The following is a 24,715-nucleotide window of genomic DNA, read 5'->3' on the forward strand; positions in this document are numbered from 1 at the left end:
GGGTAGCTGGGCGCAGCCAGCTTTTCCCAGAGCCCTAATGTTCAAAGCATTACAACAAAGCCACATTGGTTACCCCATTAATCATGTCCACTTCAAGGGAACAGGATTAAAATACCATCTGGACAGACTCCAGTCACACAGTTAGCGAGGACTTGAGAACACCACAAAACACATGGTTACAGGGAGGCAAACGATGGGGAGACAGCTCTCAGCCCCCAGCAAGAGCCCCACGGTGAAAAAGAAAGTGATAGCACTGCTACGGAGAGAGGCACGTGATCTTCCTTTAATTACCTTCAGATTTAGGACTAGGAGTAGATGCAGGAAACTGGTAGGTAGGAGTGTAAGGGTTGTCCTCTGTAGCAGAGAAAAGCAGTGGATTTTGAAACTATCCACCACCCAGTGGAGGAAGTAACACATCTCCAATTGACTCTTTCAAATGACCGATTACCTATTTTAGTGTTATTAAAGCACACGGCATCACACTTGAAAAGAGATTAATGAATTAGAAAGGATTTGGTTATTTTCATATGGCACATCATGCAAATGAGTGAAATAAAATTTCTGCCAACCAAAAACGACTACAGAAAACAAAATCTAAAAGCCAAATCTTATTCCTAAAATGGAACTATAAGAATTTAAGGCTAGATACACTCTCTAAGTTCATGGTACCTTCAGAATTTTGCTGGATTTCAGGAAGTTCAGGGAATTTGTACGTAGGGAAATAAGGGTTTTCTTCAGGAGTGTCTAGGGAGAGGAGAGGGTTTGGGAGAGAGAATAGAGGAAGACACAAATGGAGAGAATGAACAAACAGAAATCCACACACAATTCAGGCTCCTTGAATTCTGGAACATACTAAGCTTCACCAGTGATGGAAGAAACTCAAACTGCTTTTAAAAATCCAGTCCTTTTGCCTGAATTACTGAGACACCTTTAAAGACACAACATCACTTCTCTTCTTAGACAAAGAATATATACAGGCTCCAAAAGGGAAGAGGCATTCAGTACAAAATTTCAAACTTTCCCCTTTTATAGGCAAAAAAAGGAAATATGCTAATAAACAGTGTGTAAAGAAAACACTATCATCAAATGATTTTTGTTTAAAAAAAATCAAAGCTTGTGCCATAGATATTAGAATCGGGGCAAATAAGTGGATTCTTAATGTTTCAAACACCTCTCTGCCTAGGGCAGGTAGTTTTGCTCAGAATCTGTAATTTAGGTTGAGTTAAAAGCTATAATATATGAGAAGACCAATGCTGCCAGAGGAGCAGAAATACATATTTTTCACATAGGCACCTGTGTCTCAGTATTCGGGTCACCAAAGCTGGGTCTAAATGTGAGAGAGACACAGAGTGCTGGAGGAAATGGATGTTGGCTTCTACAAGTGACCAGTAGAATGGGCATCATCTGAGAGCCAGCATGTAGCATCTCCACCATGACTGAGCTCATCTACCTCAAAAAAGAATGAATTTACTCCTGGCTCAGAAACACTAAATACTGAGCATCTCAATATTTACAAAACAGTTTGAAGAGGGGCACCACCAGTTTCGTTCTGAACATTGTAGGAGCTGGCATCCACAGTTAACCAGAGAGACCAATTGTCTGCAGCACAGGCTGACCAGACCCTGGCCAGAGGCTTTTCCTCTGCCTTCATGTGTCATCTGTGCCAGGCGGCCAGACTGGATTTGGCCACAGGGAAGGACAGGATGCTCTGCCCACTGGAGCAGTGGTACCCTTCCCATGGCACAGCTGCATCCCTGCCCAGCAGCTGACTGGCGCATTGGAGGATGGGAGCTGTGTGGGAGCGCTGACCTGGGGTTCTCCCACCATGCTGGGTCCCCTGCTGGCAGCCCGGCAGGCCCCTGATTAGGAAGCACGACTCCCCCAGCGTAAGCAGTTTTGTAGTGTCAGCTCTTGACTGTCTCTTGGGGCTACCTGCCAAGTTCTGGCTCCCAGCCGAGGAAGCTGATTTTTCATCTTAACACCACCATACATCCTACTTCACAAGGCAGAATCTGCTCTCATTCGGACCTTGCAGCTTCCCTCAGAGGGAGGCAGCAAAGGGGTCAACACACAGAGAGGGGAACACGATTGGTCCAAGGTCACCTGAGTACTTGGGGAACTAAACCCAGATGAGAACATTTTTGACTCCCAGTTCATGCCTTCTCAGCTCGCTCTGCCTACAAGGCAGTCATGGGCTGACACTGGGAGGTTCACCTAAAGCCAGAAGCGGGTGGGAGTCGAAGCTGCTTGCAGCCCAGGCAGGCAGATGCTGAAGAGCACACACAGGATGCTGAACTCGGCCTGCTGCGTCCCCAACATCTGGGAGGGAGGACCTGCGAGCTGCCCTCAGCTCCTCCCACACGTGGGGCAGGCACACAAGTTCTTCTGCCCCCTCTGTCCTGAAGGTGCACGGCTGGGTTCAGGCAGGTCAGGGCCTAATGAGGTCAAGCCGCAGGGCCCAGTCTGCCAGCCAAGTGAGTCTAGGTCCTCACTGCAATAGTCAACATATGGGCACAGCACAGTTTCTACAAATGAAAATCAGTACCTCTGTTTAGTTTGTGGATCTGTTTAAACATGGTCTTGTACCAGTCTTTTGATCTCTCGGTGTTCTGGAGAAAAACAAAGAGTAAAATAAAATGAGAATCTCAGCACACTTCAGAACTTTCGGGATTATAGAAGCAAAATGCAAAATGACAACATCTCAAGTCAAAATGCACGTAAGTCTATATATCTTTGTGATCTCTCGTTTAAACCTTTCTTAAGAAGTGTATTCAAGCCACCTCCATAGGGCCAGGTATAGAATGCATACATCAAGACCTAATCCCTTACAGCATCCAATGCTGGAGAATTTCCATCCTAACCACAAAGCTGGGTAGTTTTTTAAGATAAAAATAAAACAAGGAAAGAGACAGATAGGTGGTTAGATCAAATACCTTCACTTCCACTTAACAGATGAGAAAATGTGATAAAGAAAGTCAAAGCGATTGCCTGAAGTCACAGAGCAGGTGAGTTGGTCAGCGGGAAGGCTGCCCAACACAAGGGTTAGAAGGAAGTGTCTGCTCAGTTGCGCAATCGGGGCAAGTCATCCTTCCTTAGTTCCCATTTCCTTATCTATAAAATGGGAATGGTATTAGTATCTACCTTGTATGGTGAATCATGCTTAAATGAGACAGTGCATTTGGAAGTGGAAGATGCAATCATTATTAGTAACAAGTCTTCCTACCACTTATTATTATTATTTCTTAGGAACACATAACATTTTCCCCCCTCCCTGTGGTGCATGGCCTGTGGAATCTTTTGTTTCTCAACCAGGGATTGAACCTGTGCCCCCTGTATTGGAAGTAATGAGTTTTAACCGCTGGAACACCAGGGAAGTCCCATATAACGGTTCTTTTGAGGCTTAGTCCACTACTGTTTCTATCAGCCTCCCCCGCAAGGGACACAAAAACCTGTCCTTTGCTCAATGGAAATCACAGAGAAACACACTCCAGGCAGTGGTCTGGTCCTGGCACATGGAGAGGGATGGGATTCACCCCAATCCAGCTTCAAAAGTGAGGCATTCCTGGGAGCCCAGGCCTGCAGGAGGCTGGTGGATCTGCAGGGAGGGGAGGGCTGGGGCAGGGCTGCTAAGAGACCCACCCTGTCCCAGGCCCTGCAAGGGGAATGCACCCTGTGAGTCACTCAAGAGTTTCCTACTTTCCCGGATGACGAGGTTATCTCCCACCTCTCCACTAGGGGAACTTCTTCCTGAACCTGCTGCAGCAGGGACACTAAGCCTCACACCCTGCCCAGGGTTCTCTAAGCTTGGACCACAGAATGATGATAAAGGAGACAGGAAAAAGGGCCCACAACCTTCTCCTCTTGAACATGCATGTGCCTGCAGCCTCTCAACAAACAAATAGCCTTTCTGTTCTATTGCATAGAAACTGCTCTGCCATTGTTCCACCAGCTTCTCCCCACATTCATCTGACCACAAAAGCCTGTTCTCCTGGATTCAGTAACAGCTAACATATGCCTTGGGAAAAGCTGTCGCCAAGCTCTTAGAGTCTCCACCGGCCTCCGTGGGCTTGGAGAGGGGACAGTGGTGAGGATCCTCCTTTTGGGGTCTCTGCCACCCACAGAGGGAATTCACATGGACTCAGGAGTGTACACGTGTCACCAGCTTAGGACAAAGCCTAGGAAGGACTTCCAGGTCCACACTCGTACCCGGAGTGGGATGCCCACTTCATCCATGCAAACATCGCTTAGGTCCTGAGTGCTCTTGGCCACCCGCCGGCTGTCATCCTTCACCTTCCTCTCAGCTGCCCTGCTAGGGGAGGTGGGTTTTTCCTGAGCTGGTGCCGAGTCCTGCTCTCCCACTCTTCTTTCCGAGACAGGATCTAGAAGAGAAAAGCAACCATTAGCTGAAGCTCTTGTGGTAGCGCCAAAGCAAATTCCCCCCCAAACAATCCAGCTGGGGGAGAGTGTGTTTGCCAATTTGCAACTGGAAGGAGCTGTGCTTTGAGCACACCAGCACACCAGGGCCCAGCCCCTGGCTTCTGTAAATAAAGTTTTATTAGAACATAGACACAGCCTGCGCCAATACATTATTTATGGCTGCTCTGGAGCTACAACGGCAGATCAGAGTAGCTGCGACAGAAACCATATGGCCTGCGAAGCCTAACATGCTTACCATCTGGCTCCCCCTTCTTTTTTTTTTTTTTGGTATTTATTCTTTATTTATTGAATGAAAGATTCTTTAGATTCTGCAGTGTTTTACAAATTTTTAAAGTTTCACACACATGATTTCATATAATCCCATAACTCTTTTTCCCCCTGCCCTTAAATTCTGCCCCTCCCCATGCTGGTAACCACTAGCTTATTCTCTACATCTGTTTGCTCTGTTTTTTTCACTAGTTTGTTGTATTTTTTAGAGTCCACATGTAAGTGATATCATCAGCATTTGCCTTTCTCTGACTTATTTCACTTAGCACAGTGCCATCCAACTCCATGAATGTTACTGCAAATTTTCACTTTTTCTGGCTGAGTAGTATTCCACTGCAGGCGCACACCACATCTTCTTTATCCATTCATCTGTTGATGGACACTCACACTGCTTCCATACCTTGGCAACTGTAAATAACGCTGCTATAAACGCTGAGGTGTAAGTATCTTTTTGAATTGGTGTTTTTTTTGTTTTTTTCTTCAGCCATATACCCAAGAATGGAATTTCTGGGTCATGGGGTAGATCTATTGTTTAGTTTTTCCAAGAAACCTCCATACCATTTTTCATCCATTTGACCCTTTAAAAAAAATATGTAGACAGTGTGGTAAGTGCCCTACAGTGGTCTGTACCTGGTGCTCTAGAAATCCAGGTAGTTCTGATTCTTCTAGGAAGTCAGGGAACAGGTAAACCCACAAGAGGGTGGCCAAACACTACTTGGAAGTTCTTGTTTCACCTAGGGGAAGTCACTTAACTTTTCTGTCCCTCTGTTTTCCCATCCAGATATGGGGATAACACTTCAACTGGCCAGCTCACATCCACGTGGGAAGGCCCTAATAAGACAGCGTCTACCAAGTGCTCAGAAAACAGTAAACTGCTAAAAGGACATTATGGTTTATTTAATCCAATTCAGGAACAGAAGTTGCAGAGAGCTAATAAACATAGCACGTGAGGTCTATAGATTATAAACTTAGTGTATTCTGTTATTCCAAGGCACGTTATTTATTTACAGAGGGCATTTACTAAGTAAGCACCTGCCAGGTGCTGTGTGTTCACATGCACTGTGGATGCTATGCATTCACAGCAGGTGTACCTTTCCTAGCCTGGCCTTCAAGGAGCTCATGGGCTAGTGGCAGAAAGAGCAGGGCAGCCAGCAATGAGAACAGAGGCGACCAGGGCTGACAGAGGAGTCTGCACCCAGGTCAGCCAAGGAACTGGGGTTCAGGGCCACCTCTCAGAGGAGGGCTCAGTCAGACACATACAGGAGGGGAATAGTGCTCCCGGCAGAGGGAACGGTGCTCCCGGCAGAGGGAACAGTGTAAGCAAATGCCAGGGGCCCCTGAACTCCTCCTCTGAGCTTATCCTGTGCCAGGCATTGTGTTAAGCTCTTCAAGTTCATAATCTCGTCTCATCCTTCCAATAACCCTGTGTGGAAGAAACTACCATCATCCCTCCATCTACAGGTAAGGGGAACCAAGCACAGAGAAGTCAAGCTGCCTTCCTGAAGTCACACGGCAGCACATGGTCAAGCTGGGATTTGGCCTCGTGTCCACCTGACTTCAGCGGTCCTCCTGTCTGGCCACATCCTGTCTGGCCTTCCTTGCTCAAAGAGGGGACCAAGGTTTTGCCCTTGAGAGACTGACCTGATCTAAACAGAGAAGTTGAGAGAGAGAAATGGGCTGGAGAAGGCAGGGAGACGGCTACCTCCACTCTTTTCGACAGAGTAGAAGGGCCATGGAGACCCTGAAGAAGCATGAGAGCAAAGCCCAGGAAGAGGTCCCAGCAGAGGGTGATTATGGAGCCATCAGCACGAAAAGTGATGGCTAAAGGTAAAGAGATGGGTGAGGTCAGCAGAGGAGATAAGAGCAGAGTCAAGGGCCAAAGTCACATACTGAAGAATGTCATGGTTACAGGATGAAAAGCAAAAACAAGGCATCCCAGAAGCTTGCAGGAGTCACTGGAGGAATAGGAGATGAAACCAGAGAGGAACAAGCAAGTGTCACCGAAACCAGAGAAGACAGAGTTCCAAGAAGTGGGATGTTAAATGCGTCAGAGGAAAAAAGAAAAATAAAGCTGAGGCGGCAGCATTACCTTAGGCAAAAAGAGAGTCACAGGATCACTCTGGAGCACATTTCAGGAGGAGTGAGGGGGATGCCAGGTGGCAGGGAAAGGGAGGAATCCGTGAGCAGGAAGTGGGCAGTAAGTAGGAGCATTGAAGGAAGGAGTATGTCAGGATCTGCCCAATCTCCAACAAGCTTCTAAAACAAATACTCATTCTGGGGCCACAGAGAAATTTCTAAATGCTCTGTGTGAGACAGCTTTGCGAGTGCTTCAGAAAACCCCATCATTTTTTTTTTTTTTTTAAGATATAGGGATTTTCATTCATTAAAATGATTTCTCACAGCACTGATTTTTTAGATTTTTTATACAATTTTCAAAGGTTATACTCCATTTATGTGTGCTAAGTCACTTCAGTTGTGTCCGACTCTTTGCAACCCTTGGACTATATAACTCGCCAGGCTTATCTGTCCATGAGATTCTCTAGGCAAGAATACTGGCGTGGGTTGCTGTGCCCCCCATTTTTAGTTACTACAAAATATGGTGTGATCCCTCCTTGGAGCCTATCTTACCCCCGGCAGTTTGTATCTCCCACTTGCTCTTCTCCTCCCAGGTCACCATTAGTGGGTTCTCTACTTCTCTGAGTCTGCTTCTTTCTTGTTTTATTCACCAGTTTGTTGTATCTCTGACATCATCACCTTATGCTTTAAAGGATGCTAAGATCAGACTGGTTTTATGGGATGAGTTCTCAGGCTCCCAGGAAATTCTAATAGGAGGTCTCAAGGATTTGGCAGGAGGCCTGGGATGGTGGGGGGATGTCAGGGTGGGTGGATATTGACTTACCAGAGTTCACCCTTAACATGGCTCTGCTGAACACTCTCCTCCCCTCCCTGGAAAAGCTTTGTCTAAGTGTGATCAGGCAACACAGATGAGGCTGATTTCAGGCTTAGAGACGCTCACAGTCTGCAACCTCTACTGTCATCTTTTCAGGGAAAGACCACAGATAAGCCAGTCTCGGCATTTCCAGACCCAGAGTGACTCTTTAAGAAACTGTTAGGGCAGGTGGTTTGAGCAACAATCACTTAATTGCAAAACTCAGGCTGACAGTCCATGGATTTGCTCCCAAGCTGCCAGCATCCTTTTGATCTACAAAAATTAGCTCTGAATGATTTTATTTTAGAAGCCTGTGATCATGTGACTCGTGACTGACTGGGTTTCAATACACAGAGGGCTGAACTGCAGCCTCTAAAGAAATGTTTCTTTATACAGTGGAAATCCAAGGTGGCACTTCACTGAACCACGCAGGTAACAGGGCCACCCTCCGACATCTTAGGGGTTACAGCGAAGTCTTGCTGCTTTTTCTCACTAGGCAAACACATGACATCCTGGAGCACTTCCTTCTCGTTTTCTACTGTGCTTTCAAAGGCATGTCCTGGAAAGGGCCACTAAGTGAAGGATGCTGCTGACAAGCTGGACAGGGCATCTGTGTCTGTGAGAAGTGGAAAAGCATTTCTATTCTTCACACCCAAAGTGACTGAGGAACACAGCCACACTTGCACTTTCCTCGGGGAAGGGAGGGGGATCTCTCTGTACCCTATGCTGGCCCCTCTGTCCCAGCCTTTGTTTTCTGGTCTTCCTACAGTGGGCAAGAGCTTCGTGAGGCCAAATCCCAGGTCTCATTCCAGGATGAATCTCATTGAACATGACTCCCCTTAGAGGTTCAATACAAAATCTGTTATGAGAGGGAGGCTGGTGGGCCTTTCAGGGCCCATCACCACTGAGGTGAGGGGCAAAGCCCCACTCTCCTTACTCCAGAGCACCAGCCCCACCAGCCCTCTCTCCTGCAGGAGCTTCTGAACAAAACAGTGCTTTTTCTTTTTAAACAAAACTACTTTTAGTGAGTACCTACGTCACGTCCCATGCTATCAAACACGATTAGGAGGTCTGTCCCAAAACTAAAGGATGGAAGCGCTGGGCTTATTTTAGAGCAGAGGAAGTGGCCTGAGTCTGCCAACATTAAAGAGAAGCCGTGATATTCACAAAGCATCTTCCGGGGTGCAAAGCACATGCCCCCCTCCTATCACACAGGAGCCCTTATTGTTGCTGTTGAGTCACTCAGTTGTGTCTGTCACTCTTTGTGACACTGTGGAAGTATAGCCCACCAGGCTCCTCTGTCCACAGAGTTCTCCAGGCAAGAATACTGGAGTGGCTGCCATTTCCTTCTTCAGGCGATCTTCCTGACCCAGAGATCAAACCCACGTCTCCTGAACTGGCAGGTGGATTCTCTACCACTGAGCCACTTGGGAAGCCCCACAGGATCCCGACAGTGACTCTCTGAGGCAGGAGCGAGGATTACCAAGCCTATTTCCCAGATGAGAAAACTGGTTCAGAGAGGTAAAGTCACTTCCCCAGGGGCAAACAGCTACTATAAAAAAAGGAAGAATAAGGACCAAATTCTGTGTCCCTAACTTGTGTTGAGGTGCCCTTTCAGACTCCCAGAGGCAGGAGGGCGCCCAAAGGAGCTCCTTTTCAGAGCCACCCTATTCTCAGCCACCTGGGCTGAAGCCAGGGAATGAAGTGGGCTAGAGCAAGGCAGCTCCTGGAGGGGCCACAAAGGGCACCTGAGCTCAGCCACAGCTTGTCCTAACCCTGCAGCCAAGTACCGATAAAGTGGAGAGGGTGTGAGAACCCTGTATCTTCTCCACTGGGCTCTCCACGGATCACAAGGACTGCAGTGGGAGGAAGGGACCCAGAACTCACGGAGCAGCTGCTCAAGAAAACAGTGCTTCTATTATCCACCAGATCAGGATCCTCAAGCCCTGAGTTCATGAGCATCTGCAAATCCACCACATGTCATGTGTTTGCATACACGTGGTTTTTCCTTGAGACTGAATCTACTACCTTGTTTAGAGCCTCCAAATGAGTCTATGACCAAGGTTACAAGCCATAAGCCCACACCATAAGCTGCTCCAGGGAAGCACAGTTCCCTGATATAGCCCCAGATCCTGGCTTGGTGCCTGACGCCGAGGCGCTCAATACAATAACAAGTGAACCAACCGACTGACAACAGTAACTCGCGTCTATCAAGCACTTTCGAGCACCAGTGCTAAGCTGTTGACAAGCAGAACCCAGGGGCACTACTGCTTTCCCTATTCAGCAGATAAAAACTGATTTCATAGTTTAGATCATCAGGAACCTGCCTAAGGACACACCATCAGTAAGTGGGAGAACCAGGATTCTGGCTAGGCAAAGTCGGAAGGAAATGCCTAAAACATTCCCATTCCTGGGTTCCCTCCCCACCCCAACCATGCCCCAATTCTGCACACTTATCAGAGTGAGCCCTGACACATGATTATACTTGCAGTCACTCCCTGCCACTGTTGACCCTTGAAGACACTTGCAACGCTGGTACAGTCAGTACAGAGGGCAGCTCTAGGGCCACCGGGGAGTGAGAAATGCAACTTCTCGTCTACACCCATGACACCCAATCTCTGGAGGGGTGGCCCAGGAATCCGGGATTTGGCCAGCTCTCCAGGAGGGTCTGATGCCCCCTCAAGTTCAAGAGGCAGTGCTCTTCTGCCCTCTTCTAGGCACTGCTTGTCTGGAGGCTCTCCCCTAGGTCCATCATCCCAGGGTCACCTACTAGCACTTGGGGTTGCCAGCCAAAAAGAAGAGGACTTACCCACATTCCCCAGTCCCAAACCTGTCACATTCTAGAAGACAGACAGAAGCAATAGGAAGGTGACTTCTTCAATGACACTGGCCAGGAGCACTCCATCTAAAGCACAGTTCCTTATTGCTTTCATTCAGAATAGAATGTTCTTACCCATCAAGGTATTTGTCACAGCCCCACGGGACACATGTACCAGTTTGTACCATTAGGGTACAGCTACCAATCTGCAAGTTCCAGGGAGGCAGCAACCATGCCTGTTTTGATCACCCTTGCAGCCAGCAATAAGCTGAGTTCCCAGCACATCAGAGAAGCTCATGAGACTTCACTGATGCACACATCAGGTGGTGGGCAGATGGCTTTAGCAGGAACACGTGTTAATGTGTAAATAAATATTTCTTACCTACCTGAAAGGCTACTGAGTCGTTTCTGCTGTTCTGTGATAAAACAAACAAAAAAAAATACACAGTGTAAGTGAGATTTACACAGACACAGTAAGACCAAGAAGTCCTTGCACAACTCGTTAGGATCCCCAAATCTGTGTCTCACTGTCCTTTGAGCTTAGAAGCTAAACTGGTGTGTAGTCCAGCTGAATACAGGGGTATTAATGTGGCTCCATCATCTGGGTGTAGCGTCTCCTGTCCCTCCCCCACCAGGACTCAGAGAACTGTCACTGTTTTCTGGTTGTTTACATCCTGTATTAAGATGGTCTGATCACTGAAGGAGACCCTCAGCTCCCCTGGTCTCAAGAGAGCAGGACCTTATGCATCCCAGTCTTGGTGCCTCTGAGGAAATGGAATCATAACCATGGCAGCTACCATCTGAGGGCCTCTACACACCAGACACTGTTTCCAGAGCTTTCACTCATGTTAAGGGTTTTAATCTTCACAATAATCCTAGCAGGTAGGTCAGCACTGGCTGAGAGACCTCAGTCAAGAGGCACAAACTGCCCAAGATGACGGTGAAAATCAGAGCCGTGTCTAGAACCTGGGTCTCCAGGTTTCTTTTCAACTCTCTAATCACCAGGCCCGGCTATTTCTTAACATCAGAGGTCCATCGGTTTTCCCATCCTCCCAGCACCCTCACAGAGGGGGAGCCAGCATCTCCTCTGGAGAGTTTGGTGTGTACGTGCTTTGGGATAAGCACAGAAATGACCTTTACCTTCTACAGATGCTAAATATAAAGCAGCCACAAGTATAAAAATAGAACACTTGCCAGCCCCTGGGTGCTGTCACCATCCCCCTTGGCTGCGTCCCCACCCTCCTTCCAGAACCAGCGTGGCAAGAAGTAAACAGAGCAGCAGGGGAGCTCGCGGCCGGTGGAAGCCGCCGTGTTCGTGTCAGGCACACGGACGAGGTTCGCACCAGCTGGACCACAGAAGCTCAGCAGAGCCCCAGCTCAGCTCTGCTGGCAACCTGTCAGATGGCACTGACCAATCACGTGATGCCTCAGCCTCAGTTTCCTTGTCTGTTAAAGTGCTCATTGAATCTATGGTTCCCGAATGCTGGTCTCCAAGCTGCAGGCAAGGCCTTCCCCAGCAATCAAGAGGATGTTTATTCAACTGACGAGATGACGTGGTGTCCTGCCTCTGAGGTGTGGGAGGGCCTTTCTTTCCAAGGAGGAGATGTGTGCAATGTGGATCACAGCAGTTGCTTTTCAGGAGTGTTATTTAGGGCAAAGTTAGAAATGAGCAATCCTAGGGTGGTCCCCAGACTGTTTCACGTGACCATGAGATCCAGAAATTAGGGACCACCAAGCTCCTGTCCCCCATGTGGTCCATGGATATGTCTTGCAAGCTTGCTAAAATATGCAGAACTTCTCCCCAAACCCTCCCCCGTCACACATCAAAGACCTTCTGAATCCAACTCCCAGAATTCTGTGTGCACTGTGACTAAGAGCCTCCCGGGCACCCAGACCCTCTCTCAGTCCTCAGGGTTTTCCAGTTCAAACTCTCCTCCCCAGACTGATGGTAAGCCATCTGCCCTCCGACACATGTGGGATGGGAAACTCCAGAGGGAGTGATGGGGGCGACGTTTACACAACTGTGAGAGCCGAGCCAGAGGTGCAGCTGGGGTTACTGTCACATTGTGCCCCTGGGCAGGAACAAAGGGAGCGTTTTCTACGATGACCACACCAGAACTCTAGAAGTGGATCAGAGTTATCATTCCCTCAGGAGACTTTGCAATAGTTAAACTGCTTTCACGGGTTCTGTTGATGGGGCAAAGCAGGGCTGTCAGGCCGGGTACATTCCAAAGCAAAGCCCAAAACGCCTGACCTAAAGCAAGCTGATGACTCCCACTAGGGGCTTCCATTCTCCTGCACTCTTCTCGCCTCCTTAAGGAGGTTACGGTTTACTCTTTATGGGAAGTTACCTTTTAATTCCAAACAATGAAGGTATTTGAACCCTTTTCGGAAGGACGTGTGATTCAGGCTGCAAGGTTCTGATGTTTAAGCCCCAAGGCAGGACATGGGACAAAAGAGAAAGGCAAGAACCAAAGGCATCTGAGCAAACAAGAAGATTCCATTTGTTCAGGGAAGAAACAAAAAGGAATTGCAGGCACCACTGTGCCCAGAAACATCTCACTAGGTGTCATCAGAGGCAGCTGGCATTACACTTGGCATTTCCCAAAAACCAAGTTGCCTTGGGAATAAATCTTGTCTTTAGAGAAAATGCCTTTCCTTCTGGGAACTAAGTTGCTTCTTTTTGAGTGAGTTTTGTTTTTTGTTTAAAAAGATGAGTCATAAAGAAGTTCATAGAGAACCAAAATTTCACTTTGTCCTGCATAACGGACACTTTCTGGGCAGAAAAAGCTACTGCCAGTAAGGGGTATCCCACTGCTGGAAGGAAAATGGGCTCTTCTGTAGCTTAGTGTGGGGTTGGGACTCTTCATCTTTTGAAGGACACAGATTCATGGGTGAAAATTAATAGCGGAGCCCCACAAAATGAAAAAACAGGATTACTAAAATAACTTAAGATTTGAGTGGGAAGATTTTAAGTGAGAGAAAATGTTTCATTCATCTGCTTTTCCAGTTAGAGACAGGAAACAGAAGAACTCCATTTAATATGGAAAACAATTAAAAATAGACTCCAGTCGATTTTCATCCAAGTGAACACAGAGAGGGAGGGGCAGGGAGGAAAATTATGAAGTGGGTGAGCAGGCAGTCAAGGAAGATTCGGTACTGAGCAGAGCTCTGAATACAACGATTAAACCTCCACTGTGCTTTGAAATTCAGACTCAAGAGCCCCCTTTACATTAGGAAACTGCTTTAAAACTTTACATTTTACAGTGAAAAGGACTTTTGTAAAGGGAAAGTTCATTCCTGCATGGAATTTCAAAAATGAAAACTTTCAGGACCTCCTAGGTAACCAGTGGCTAGAATTCTGTGCTCCCAGCGCAGGGGGCCCAGGTTTGTTCCCTGGTCAGAGAAACAGATCCCAGCATGCTGCAACCAAAACCCAGTGCAGCCAAATAACTAAATTAAACTTTTACAAAAAGGAAAACTTGGGACTTAGAATCATCTTCTGGAATTTTAAAGCAGAAAGGTCAACATATACAATGATTACCTCAATGATTACCTTACCTCTTGTTTCCCCTAAGACACCCCTTCAGAGAAGGGGAAGAACCAACCAGAAGCAGTCAGAGAAACTCTAGAAAACAAACAGGAAAGCCCTCAGCAGCGCTGTCTGGGGCCACTTAGCATAAGGGACAAAGAATCACCCCAGGCCCAAGTCCCCAGAGGGCGCTGCTGAGGGGGCGCCCAGTGCAGCGACTTCTGGAGAATGAAGCCCACGAGTCACTAAGAGAAAGTTCAAAAACTTCTGTTGTAGAGATACAAAAGCAGTTTCTATTTTAGAAAATTTCCCATCCGGTAGGTTTTATTTTTAATTTTGGTGTTCAAAATTTTGCTTTCTAGAAATTCCATGTCACAGAACTTCAGGATTTAGAATGGTACTTAAAAGAGATGACGGCACCAAGATTTTCCCAGCAAAGCTCTGACTAGAATTCCCATGAGAGGAATTAAGGGGCAGACATTGTCCTTTCTGTCTTTTCTCTCTTTTTGGAGCTCCCATCTGAGGAAAACTGAATACCCAGGCTTTGGGACACACGTCACCTGCTTATTCAGACACCTGGCCTCATCCCCATACGGGGGCCTCTGTCTGCTGTTGCGATCTACTTTGTGGGTCATTGGAGGAAGTGAGCTGGGGCAGGCGGCCTTGGGGGAAGAATGGGATTTGTGAAAAATTCTGTGGAATGGCAGAATCCTTGCCGCAGACATCACAGGACAGCTAGGCTGATTCTGGCCAGCTGGGGGCGGGGTGCACCTCACAGACCCCTTACCTCGATTGTGTTGCAAGAGCACAATAGTGGGATTGACAATTGTCGTGGAGGGGTAGGCAGATGATGGCTTGCTAACTGATGCAAAGGTCTGGGAATCAGTTCCAGCGTGGGATGAAGAAACTTCATTTAATAGAGGGCTCGAGTCCTGAAAAGGAAGCAATCATTGTCACTCAGTGCAACTACATGAAACCGAGAGATAAGGCTTTCTAAAAAGAAGAGATTTCAAGCTTTACAAGGACCTTAAATATAAAAAGAAATGTAACCAGTGAGACATGTTGGTTCCAGTTAGGAGTTTAATGTGGAATGTTTATTCTTTTTGTTGGGATTAGTAAGGGGAGAGAAGGAAGGTGAATGTTACTCGAAGTCTCAGCAACATCATTCGTTATTTTCATCTGGTCAAAACTGTGGCTCAATCCGGTTACTGAAAAAGCAAATTCAAATCAAAGTAGCATAACATGCGAAACTCATGCAATCCACAATGCAATTTCAGAATGAGAGCTGGTTTAATTGGGGGAAAATCAGGAAAGTTTAGTACTTATGTAAAGAAACACTGAGACGCTGTGAGGACGAGAAGCCATCGACATATTAATAAGAACAGGGAAGAGTTAAGTATTGGAGCTCTTGGAAAGCTGTTCTCATCTGTACCACTGAACAACCCTACCAGCACTCACTGCTAGGACATTATCTATTCCTACTGCGGCATTTTTTCACGCCAATACTGAGTCACAAAGATCTCTGAAGACTTATGAAAATCCTGATTTTGAGAGTCTGAGGTGTCTGCCAGAAGTACCAATAAAATTATTACTACTGCTATTACAATCTGCATAATGGGAATCATATCGGTCTTCTTAGAGACATGAAAATAAGATCTCAAAATGTAGTAAGGATATGTAGTTTCCTCTATCACTCCTATAAATTTTGCAAAGTTTCTATTTTGAAGCTTACAGACCCTAAAGCCAGAATAAAAGGTTTGAAGAACAAGACTGATAGTTACCTTCCAGATAAAAGTGTAGCTCAAAGCAATCAGTATGCTCCACCAGAGACCAAGGACTCTATAAGCACCTGTGGGACGGGGGCCCCGCCTCCCTTCCTTATCTTCCCCCCGCACCTAGCACAATGACCTGCAGACCCCAGCGCTCAGTAAACGCCACAGGAATGACAGGAGACATCTACCAGCTACTTCTGTAGCAAGGGAACACGTGCCCATCAAAAGAGAGGATGTGCGTGTCAGCACCCAGGACAGCACCTGACACACAGTAGGGGCTTCCTTAGAAATACCGGCTTGATCAGCCCACCTTTTAACAGCTGTTAGTTATGAGTGGCAGCTCAATTTAGTGAATAAAACCTTTCTCCAAGACTCGAGAGACAAAATATGATCTTGGACAAAAGTGCCTCAAAAACAACTACACCTGTACTCATTTACTTCCAAAGTGATGTAATAAAGATAAATGACACAGGGGTGTCAAAACTCTGCCACAATTCACCCAAGAAACACACACAAAGTCAGGCATACAGCTCTTTAAAGTGTAAGTGCCTGGGTGGATCACATGAACATTAAGCATCTCCTAGATTTTACTCTGGCATAAATCTTATTTCTGGAACATCACAAAAATGACTATTGGCTAAAAGAACTTGGATCGATTAACATGAAATTTTCTTCCTTCTTACTCTTCAATCACTGCAAATGGAGCAGATATAAACTCACGGTTTGCCCACCATCCACAGGAGCTCCTGGTTCTCTTGATAATTCTCACTCAATGCAGGAACCTGACCAGTTTCCTTTTTCACCTGTTACTCTGTACCCAAGGCCAAACCAGAAGTTATCAGGCCAAAGGAAGTCCACACGAGGCTGACCAGACAAGTTTGAGAAACTAAAGATACTGGCCAACTAATCTTTCCTGGCACATCTGAAAAAAACTCAATATGAAAATCTAGATCTAAGCAAAGGACAAAGGTAGAGTCACATTTGTCACTGCAGTCATGTGACCTCTTTGTGACCCTACGGATTGTAGCCCACCAGGCTCCTCTGTCCATGGGATTCCCCAGGCAAGAACACTGGAGTGGGTTGCCATGCCCTCCTGCAGGGCATCTTCCCAACCCAGGGACCAAACCCACATCCCCTATGTCTCTTCTGTTACAAATTCTTTTACCGCTGAGCCACCAGGGAAGCCCAAAGTGTAGAATACACAACAGCGCTACTCATGATGATACTCTGGTGCCATAAAAACAAGACTGGCTTTACATGCTGCTCCAAAGAAACATTCCCCTGCCTGTACTTTCCAAAACAAGAGTGGCTTCTAAATTCATCTCTAAGTTGAGCTGGGGTGAGGAAAGCGCATCAGTGAATAATCTAGCACCTTTCTCCAACAGAGCTGAGGGGCAAGGCTCGAAGCTAGGATATCTAAGCCCCTGGGCCACATTTGGCCAGGTCCTCACCTAACCATTGGGTTTCCCTCGTGGCTCAGAGGGTAAAGAATGCCTGAGATTCGGGAGACTCGGGTTTGATCGTTGGGTTGGGAAGATCCCCTGGAGAAGGGAATGGCTACCCACTCCAGAATTTTTGCCTGGAAATTCCATGGATGGAGGAGCCCAGCAGGCTATAGTCCATAGCGTCGCAGAGTCGGACATGACTGAGTGACTCACATTTTCCATTTAACTGCATCACATTGTATCTAGAGGTCTGAGCAGAGGACCAAGCCTGGGATGTAGCCTTTCTCAGCTTTTCACCTGATAGCTCACTGTAATTTCTCTTACAAGCCAAAAAAAACAAGTTTATTCCCGGCTCTCTGCATGACTGGCTGATGTTTCATGAGCCACTGGAGCCAGTTTTGTAGGCACACCTCTTTAAGGAACATTTAGTTACATCAGCCAATTGCATGACCCACAAGGTCACTACATCTTAAAATGCGGTCCACAGATCCTCAGCATCAGAATTCCCCCCGATGCCTATTACCAAGCCTCAGTCCTCAGCCCCTCCCCAGACCCAGTCAATCAGAAACTCTAGGAGTATAACCTCAGAGGACTCCATGAACACTATACTTGAGCACCTACATACCACTCAGATAAATCCTGTTGATGGTTGTGCCTGCAGCATTTAGCAGAATACCTAGAACACAACCGGAACTCAATGATGAATGGTTAACTAGCTACATACTTATTTTTGAGGGGCTCTGGCTCATTTGCTAGGGCACGCCCTCAGCACCAAAGCCGACATTTGCTGAGCACCGTCTCTGTGCCAAGCCCTGAAAGAGAAACTTCTCTGTACTTGGTCCCACTGCGCCCACAGCCCCAGCAGATCATGCGTCCCCATTTTATGACTCACACTGAGGCTCTTTCAGCCTCTCGGTTCCCAGGGCTCCTGAGGAGAGAACAGACTTAGTCCTTTGACTCAGTCTTTCCTCTAAAGCTCTTGGCTTTGCCACTACGATGGGACGCGTCCCTCACAGATCAGGACCTGAAGTATCAGGACACTTAACTTCCCGTGACTGCTGGAGCACTGTTTTGCCTCAAAATTCCCTGGTGGCCACTATGCAGGGGCCTCGACAACATTCTTCCTTTTGAGGAAACGGTGCTAACACTTGTACCAGGCTTGTCTCTCCACATACTCAATTAAACTCCTTTTGTAAAACCCAGTCTCTGCCATTGCTGTATATAAAAGAAAGCCTGCTAGCTAGCAGAATCAACAAGAGTGAATCTCTGCCTTCCCTAGAACCTCCCTGCTCCCTGCTAGAGAAACGCTGAGCACCGGGCCTGCTGCTGGCTTTTCCATGCAATTCTGCAGCTCTCCTCAGCTCTCCATACTACATCTGCCCGGCCCCCCAAAGAGCACAGCTAGTCCAAGGAAAGGCCACGGAAGTGGTTTTCTCTGCAGGAAGATGTGCATTCCAAACAGGACAGAGAGGAAGAGCATCTCGACAGACTGGTGGACAGCCACGGGGGCCCATGGAACACACAGGGGAGGCATGCGCTAGTGGGGGTCATCACACAAACACAGGGCGGCCGACGTCGCTCTCAGAACTTAGTGCTTCAGTGAGAAAGGGGTTGGGGGTGGTTTGCTGTTTTCTGACTGCCGGGAGCAGACATTCAGGAAAGCTGGGAGAAAGGGGATCCCGCAAGGCTTACGGTACTTGAAACAGCTCCCGTGAGGTCAGGCTCCGAGACTCTGCGGAGGCCCTCGGGGACCGGAGGGACCAGCGGAGGCGGCGGTGAGAAGGACGGTGGAGTCTGGCTAGCTGGGGGGAGGGAGCCAGGGGCGCTGGCTGGCTGGCTGTGGTGGGACCGCCTCTGCAGATGAGGGGGAATGAAATCGTCTAGAGTCGGGAAGGTCAGAGGTGAGCCGGCAGGGGCAGCCGCCGGGACCGGGGGGCCGTGGGGCCCCAGAGATGCTGGAGGTCTGTCAGTGCCTTCGTGCCCTCTGTCGGTATTAACCCGGTAGAGAGGGACAACTATTACCTCAGGCGGGGCTGGGCTGGAGGAAGCGGCGTCCTGTGGGAAACAAGGGGGTCGTTACGTGAAGGGGAAGCGCGGGGAAGAAGGAATCCCATATTTAAGCAGGCGAGAGTGGACATGCAGTGAGGTACTCTGAGAAATATTTAATCAGTGCCCTTTCCTCCGAGTACACGAGACAGTCAGCGCTGGCCAGCTGGCCTCCTGACACTCTATGACACAGAGGGAACCCCATCCAACTTCACTTTCCATCCATCTATTTTTGAATCCTTTTAACACTTGAGAGAGAGAGAGAAAGAGAACAACAGGCAAGCAGGCTGTGTTTAACCCCCAAAATGGCTTGCAGAGCCTGAAAGCTTGGGAGTGAAGACCATTTCTCCGGCATCTTGATACAAAATGTATAAAACATATAATATCTCACCATGTTATTAGTCTACGGATTCCACGCTCCAGCATACTTACATATTTACAGGAAAGAGGCAGGGAGATCGAGAGGACTGTGCTGAGATGTTTAGAGAGAAGAATTTGGGATCAAGCTGCAGCATTATTAACAAGGAGAGGGAGGGTAGGGTGGCCCAGTAAACAAAAAAGAGCTGCTCACATGAGTTTTGAGAAGAGACGGTGGAGAAGACACACACACATTCCTAATTTCTTGCCTTGGCTGGATAACACGGCTGCAAAAGGTAAGGTTCTTTTTTCTTCCGGTTTTCGGGATCAGAGGTAACCTGGGGGCCTAGCCCAGGTGCTCTCACTGCGTCTGGGAACGAAGGCCAAGGCCCCAGGGAAAGACTCTGGCCACAGCCAACGGCATCTTTACGGATGTCAAAGGACAGCTTGGGAGGGCTGGGAGGGGCAGCAGAGGGCGGCGTCCCTGTGCCGGCTGTGCGGGAGACAATGGTGGGAGCCGGTGCCCGAGCGCCTGCAGCTTCAGTGCCTTTGGCTGGGTCACGTGCAACACCAGAGAGGTTTTCCGATGCCACCGGGCAAACGTTACGGGATAAACAAGGTACATATAAGCTGCTGACCTTTTTATTCCCAACTGCCTCATGATGTGGGTTAGAGCTCACATTCTCTCTATCGACTGTCCTGGCGGCTGCACAGCGCTGCTGGGGTTGGGACCAAGCGCCAGGGAATGTGGAACCTGGAAGCGGGGGCCCAGGACATGGCACACCTCGGGGGGCTGATCCGGCTGCCAGGGGTACAGAGATGAGCCGGGGTAGTGAGGGGCTCTGCTGGCTGAGGGTGCCAGGTGGGAGGTAAGGCTTTGGTGAGCTCAGGTAGAGTGAGTCCCTGGAGGGACTGCGGGTGCTGGGGGGCTGCCATGCAAAGCGGTCCTCTTTGCGGAAAGGAGGGCGTGGGAGAGAGAGGACCTTCGCAGTATTTTTGAGACACAGTAAAAAGAAAGAAAGAGGAGGGGAAACGGGAAGAAGGATGACCATTAGAAACAGCAGCACAACATGATCTGAAGAAAAAACAATTCCCGACATGACTGTAAGCAAACCCTCAGCTTAGACTCCTCCTGGCTTGTTCATTTCTCCTCACGATAAAGTCAAGAACTGGATCATACTCACCTGAAGAGGCAGGCTGGCTCCCCCCTACATCACACGATGCTGAGCTCGGCCCAAGTGCTAAGTCAGTCTGACACTAGTTCTGGACTGACCTGCACCCCCTGGGACCTCCTGACCCAACAAGGGTGCCCAAGGGCTAAGTGCCAGTGGAAGAAGCCTACGAGCTCCCAGCCTTCTCCCATCTCCTTTCCTCAAAGACTTTCCACTCCATGCCTTTGGCTTCCAAGCTTTGAGTTCCCTCAAATTCTTGAGCGTGTTTCATTCTTTTCCCTTAGGAAATGTAGGACCGGAAGAATCCTTCAGAGCTGTGTTCACCAGTCTCAGCTGAGTCCCTAAGATTCAGCACTAAATCCCACAGCAAAATAAGTTAAAGCCTACCAAGAAGAGATTGCTGAAGACTTAGAATCCATGAGTGCTCTTGTCTCCTAGGAAACAATTTGATGGAACCACTTATTAGACGGAAGACAGTCATGAGATTACAAGCATGTTGTCTTCTATTTTTGATGCACCCAGAACAAAGGGGCAGGCCATGAAGCAACTGACTGGCCGGATGGATTGGCATCTGATGGTGCCTGGTTTACCTGATTTCAGCCCATTCCCCATCCCCATCCGGCCACGAGGCACAGAGAATCCTAGAAAAGGGTGATCAGCCTCAGGCTCGTGGTTTCTGTGCAAAGCTCTGGTTCCAGGCTCAGAGCTAGAAAACTGCAGCCCTCATCTCATTTCCTCTCCCTCAACACGGCCCCTAGCTCCTCTTGGGGCTCAGTGGGGCAGAGGGTCGGGGAAAGGGATAAATCTCCAGATGATCTTCATGTCAAGGAGAGCCATCTATGAACCTGTAGTTCAGCTGGGAATTAGGCCATAAGGAAAGTTTATTTCCTGGGATGTGTGTCCCCACAAAATTCACAAGTTGAATCCCAAACCCCAAGGGATGGCATTTGGAGGTGGGGCCTGTGGGTGGTTACGAGGGTTAGGTGATGTCATGAGGGTGAGACCCTGTGATGGGACTGGCATCCTTATAGGATGAGCCAGAGAGACCAGCGCCCTCTCCTTCCATCAGGTGAGGTTACAGGAGAAGGGGGCCGTCTGCACTTCAGGAAGAGAGCCCTAACCAGAAACCTAACGGACAAATGCCTGACCTTGGACTTCCCAGCCTCCAGACATGTGACAAATAAATGTCTGCTCATCGAATCACCTGCCTTTGTTATTTTCTTACAGCAACTTAAGACACCCAGACTTTCTCCACTGGCCCCTATCTTTAAAGATCACCCACTATGAGAAGAAAACCAGAACCTTCCACTAAACTGCACCGGTGAGGCAGAGTTTGGATGATAAATGGATTATAACCCTAAACTGGGAGAGTGGAAGGGTGTGGTCTATTTGGGGGTTATTTTGTATTTCCTTTTTATTTTTTTGCAGAGTGCAGGCAGCAGGGGAACAGATGTTAGCGAGGGTGAATACGTGAAATAAAGTATGGGCCTGGACTATACTCTCAACCGAGAGACAGTAAACAATCTACCCCTTAGGCTAAGTAGATGCCTAGCCTCTCCACAGGGAGCCCAGGACAGTGCCCGTCGAATGTGGCCATATATCCACCAACCAAAAATACAAAATGTATTTTCAGCCACCGGCAGGAGCAGAACCTTCCAGGTGTACACTCTCCTGGTGAACTTAGGCTGGAAGTTGGGGTGTGCTACTGGACTAAAACAATGCTCTCTAGAAACAAAACACTTGAACGAGCATGCACCAAGGCGAGCTGATGTTGGTGGTCAGGGAGGTCAGTAAAAGGCAATTTTGAGTGAGGTTCAGAATTATTTTGAGCTCAAGTGTCCCCCATGCGATTCCTTCTGGTCCAAAGATAGCAATTGGTTTCATTGAGTTTTTAACTTAATGTGGCTGTGGCCATATAAGGGGCCAGGGCTGAATTACATCAGGGCTGAAGCTTCCCAGGGCCCTGACCCTGTAGAGAGGATGCTTCCCCAGAGTGCTGACAACGTTCTTGGAGCCAAGGCCTTCCTGTCCTGGGGCTCCTTTTAGCTCTGAGAAGGACGAGGGTAGGCACAGTCGCTTTACATGGAAGGAACTACTTTCTCTTTTATTGTAAACACGGTGGGAACCACCTAGGCAATTGGCACTTCTCCCCAGCTAGCTACTAATGAAATTCCATTTATCTTTTTAGAAGATGGGACAGTGAAAACCATGAGGCTGCTTGAAGAATCTGCCATGATCCCAGTGTATACAGTTTCAGAAACTACCAGTCCCTGCTCCATTGGGGCCCGCTACAATGATGCTGTCAGAGGTGGGAAAGCCCTGGTTGCCTGTCCCCGGGGGTAAGGCGAGCAGGGCAGTGGGAGGAAAGGCAGAGGTGGGAGCAGCAGGACACAGGATTCCCCTCTGGCCCATGAGTCCCTGGACTCCTCCTTAGGAAGAGATGCTAGGTCTGCAGGGGTCTGAGAGCTGTCTTCGTCTGAAACCAAGCCAGGGCAGTCAGCAGCCCAATTACCCAAGCTCCATCTATTTCAGCATACTCTATTAGCTCTGGCCATGGCTATGGAAACAAGAAGTCATTTTTGCATTCAGAAAACAAATCTATGACCTAAAGGCTCTTGAAAGCTGGACGGTCAACTTTACACTGAACATACAGAAAACCTCTTATCTCAGCAACCTGCCAGGTATCGTTTCAGACACCCCACTACAAAGAAACTTCTCAGACAGTAAGAGATGAGAAGATGCGTACACAATTCGTAGGCACTGTTACAGAATGGTCATCCTTCCTTTGAGGCTCACCCTCACAAACTCCTTGAGGGCAATGTTTCACACAGTGATCTGAATTCAACAAATGCTCGACAAAGTTGCCATCAGTAAGTGTATTTAAAGGGGATTTTTGTTCACTTGACATGCTCTTAAAATCCTCTCTATAGAAGAACTGTTTTAGAAGCCAAAAGGACTTAGTGAGCTACCCTTCGGGCTAAGTCACTGATAGTGGAAGAGGCTGTGCTTCTACATGCGCCCGGGGTTAATCAGCACTATCTCCTACCCCAGGTACAGAGCCAACTGTAGCCAACCTGAAGAGTGCTAAGAAGGAACTGTGCCCGCCACCAGCAGCAGACTTAGATGCTGGGAAAGGGCTTAGAAACGATGGCACATCATTTGCTGGACAAGGGAGCTCCCACGTCCCGAATCTAATGAGGCCTTCAGGAGGCCAGGCCCATTTGCAGCTCCTGGTTCTCATCAGTGGCCCTGCACCAGGGGTGGGAGTACAGGGGGGAACTTTGATCAGGGAACAGGGTTCTGAGCGAGGCTGCACACAACTCAGAAACCTCCTTTAAGCCTGTGGAGATGGGGTCTGCAGAGGGGAGGGAAGGCATCATTTCCGACTCAATTTCATTCCAGGGAAGAGTGTAATTTTATGTCCCCACGAGCAGAACCCAGAGAATCACTGGAAAAGCAGGGTGGGAAGTAGGAAGGCACGTGGATTCCCTGGGTTCCTGGGGAGTTCTGGGAGTACATGCACAGAAGGCGGGCGTGGGGAGGCGGACTGCGTAAGGAACACATTTCTGCTGTTTTTGAGCAGCACAGCTCTTTTTAAAAGAATGGATTGCTCCGTTCGATGGCTGTTACTCCGCTATGTAAAAACACTCTTTACGGATTGCCTGAATTACAACAGGGTCTATTCCTTTCGTCAAGCTGGCAAAGTGGCAACAGGGAGGGGAAGTAAGAAAGATCAGGAAAACAACTTGGGAGGAAAACTTCAGCAAAATTATCCCTCCTCCCATGTGTACCATGTGGGGGATTTTCTTTAGTGGGGTAGTGCTAGGCAGTTTTAAGCCGTTTGAACTTCCGTCTGCTGCTTCTAGGTTGCTAGATTAAGCGCTGGCCGCAGCTCCCTAATCTAAAAGCCATAAGGACAGAGTTGCTGGAACTCTTACAG

At 48.2% G+C, this 24,715-nt stretch overlaps 1 protein-coding gene across 3 annotated transcripts in view; it reads right to left on the reverse strand.

Annotated features, from left to right (window-relative positions):
• Positions 1-24,715, reverse strand: part of SORBS1 (sorbin and SH3 domain containing 1) — a 233,341-nt gene that overhangs the window by 72,501 nt on the left and 136,125 nt on the right. For 2 of the 3 annotated variants that reach the window (XM_052660713.1, XM_052660714.1), the window contains 7 exons: positions 18,893-19,255; positions 14,771-14,915; positions 10,838-10,867; positions 4,207-4,379; positions 2,546-2,609; positions 670-744; positions 292-354 (listed from right to left, as the gene is read on the reverse strand). In XM_052660713.1, the coding sequence (XP_052516673.1) occupies positions 292-354; positions 670-744; positions 2,546-2,609; positions 4,207-4,379; positions 10,838-10,867; positions 14,771-14,915; positions 18,893-19,255 (913 nt within the window). The remainder of the gene's footprint in view (positions 1-291; positions 355-669; positions 745-2,545; positions 2,610-4,206; positions 4,380-10,837; positions 10,868-14,770; positions 14,916-18,892; positions 19,256-24,715) is intronic. The other variant, XM_052660712.1, reaches the window with a different exon arrangement.

Source organism: Budorcas taxicolor, chromosome 23, assembly GCF_023091745.1.
Source record: "Budorcas taxicolor isolate Tak-1 chromosome 23, Takin1.1, whole genome shotgun sequence".
Taxonomy (NCBI): Eukaryota; Metazoa; Chordata; class Mammalia; order Artiodactyla; family Bovidae; genus Budorcas; species Budorcas taxicolor.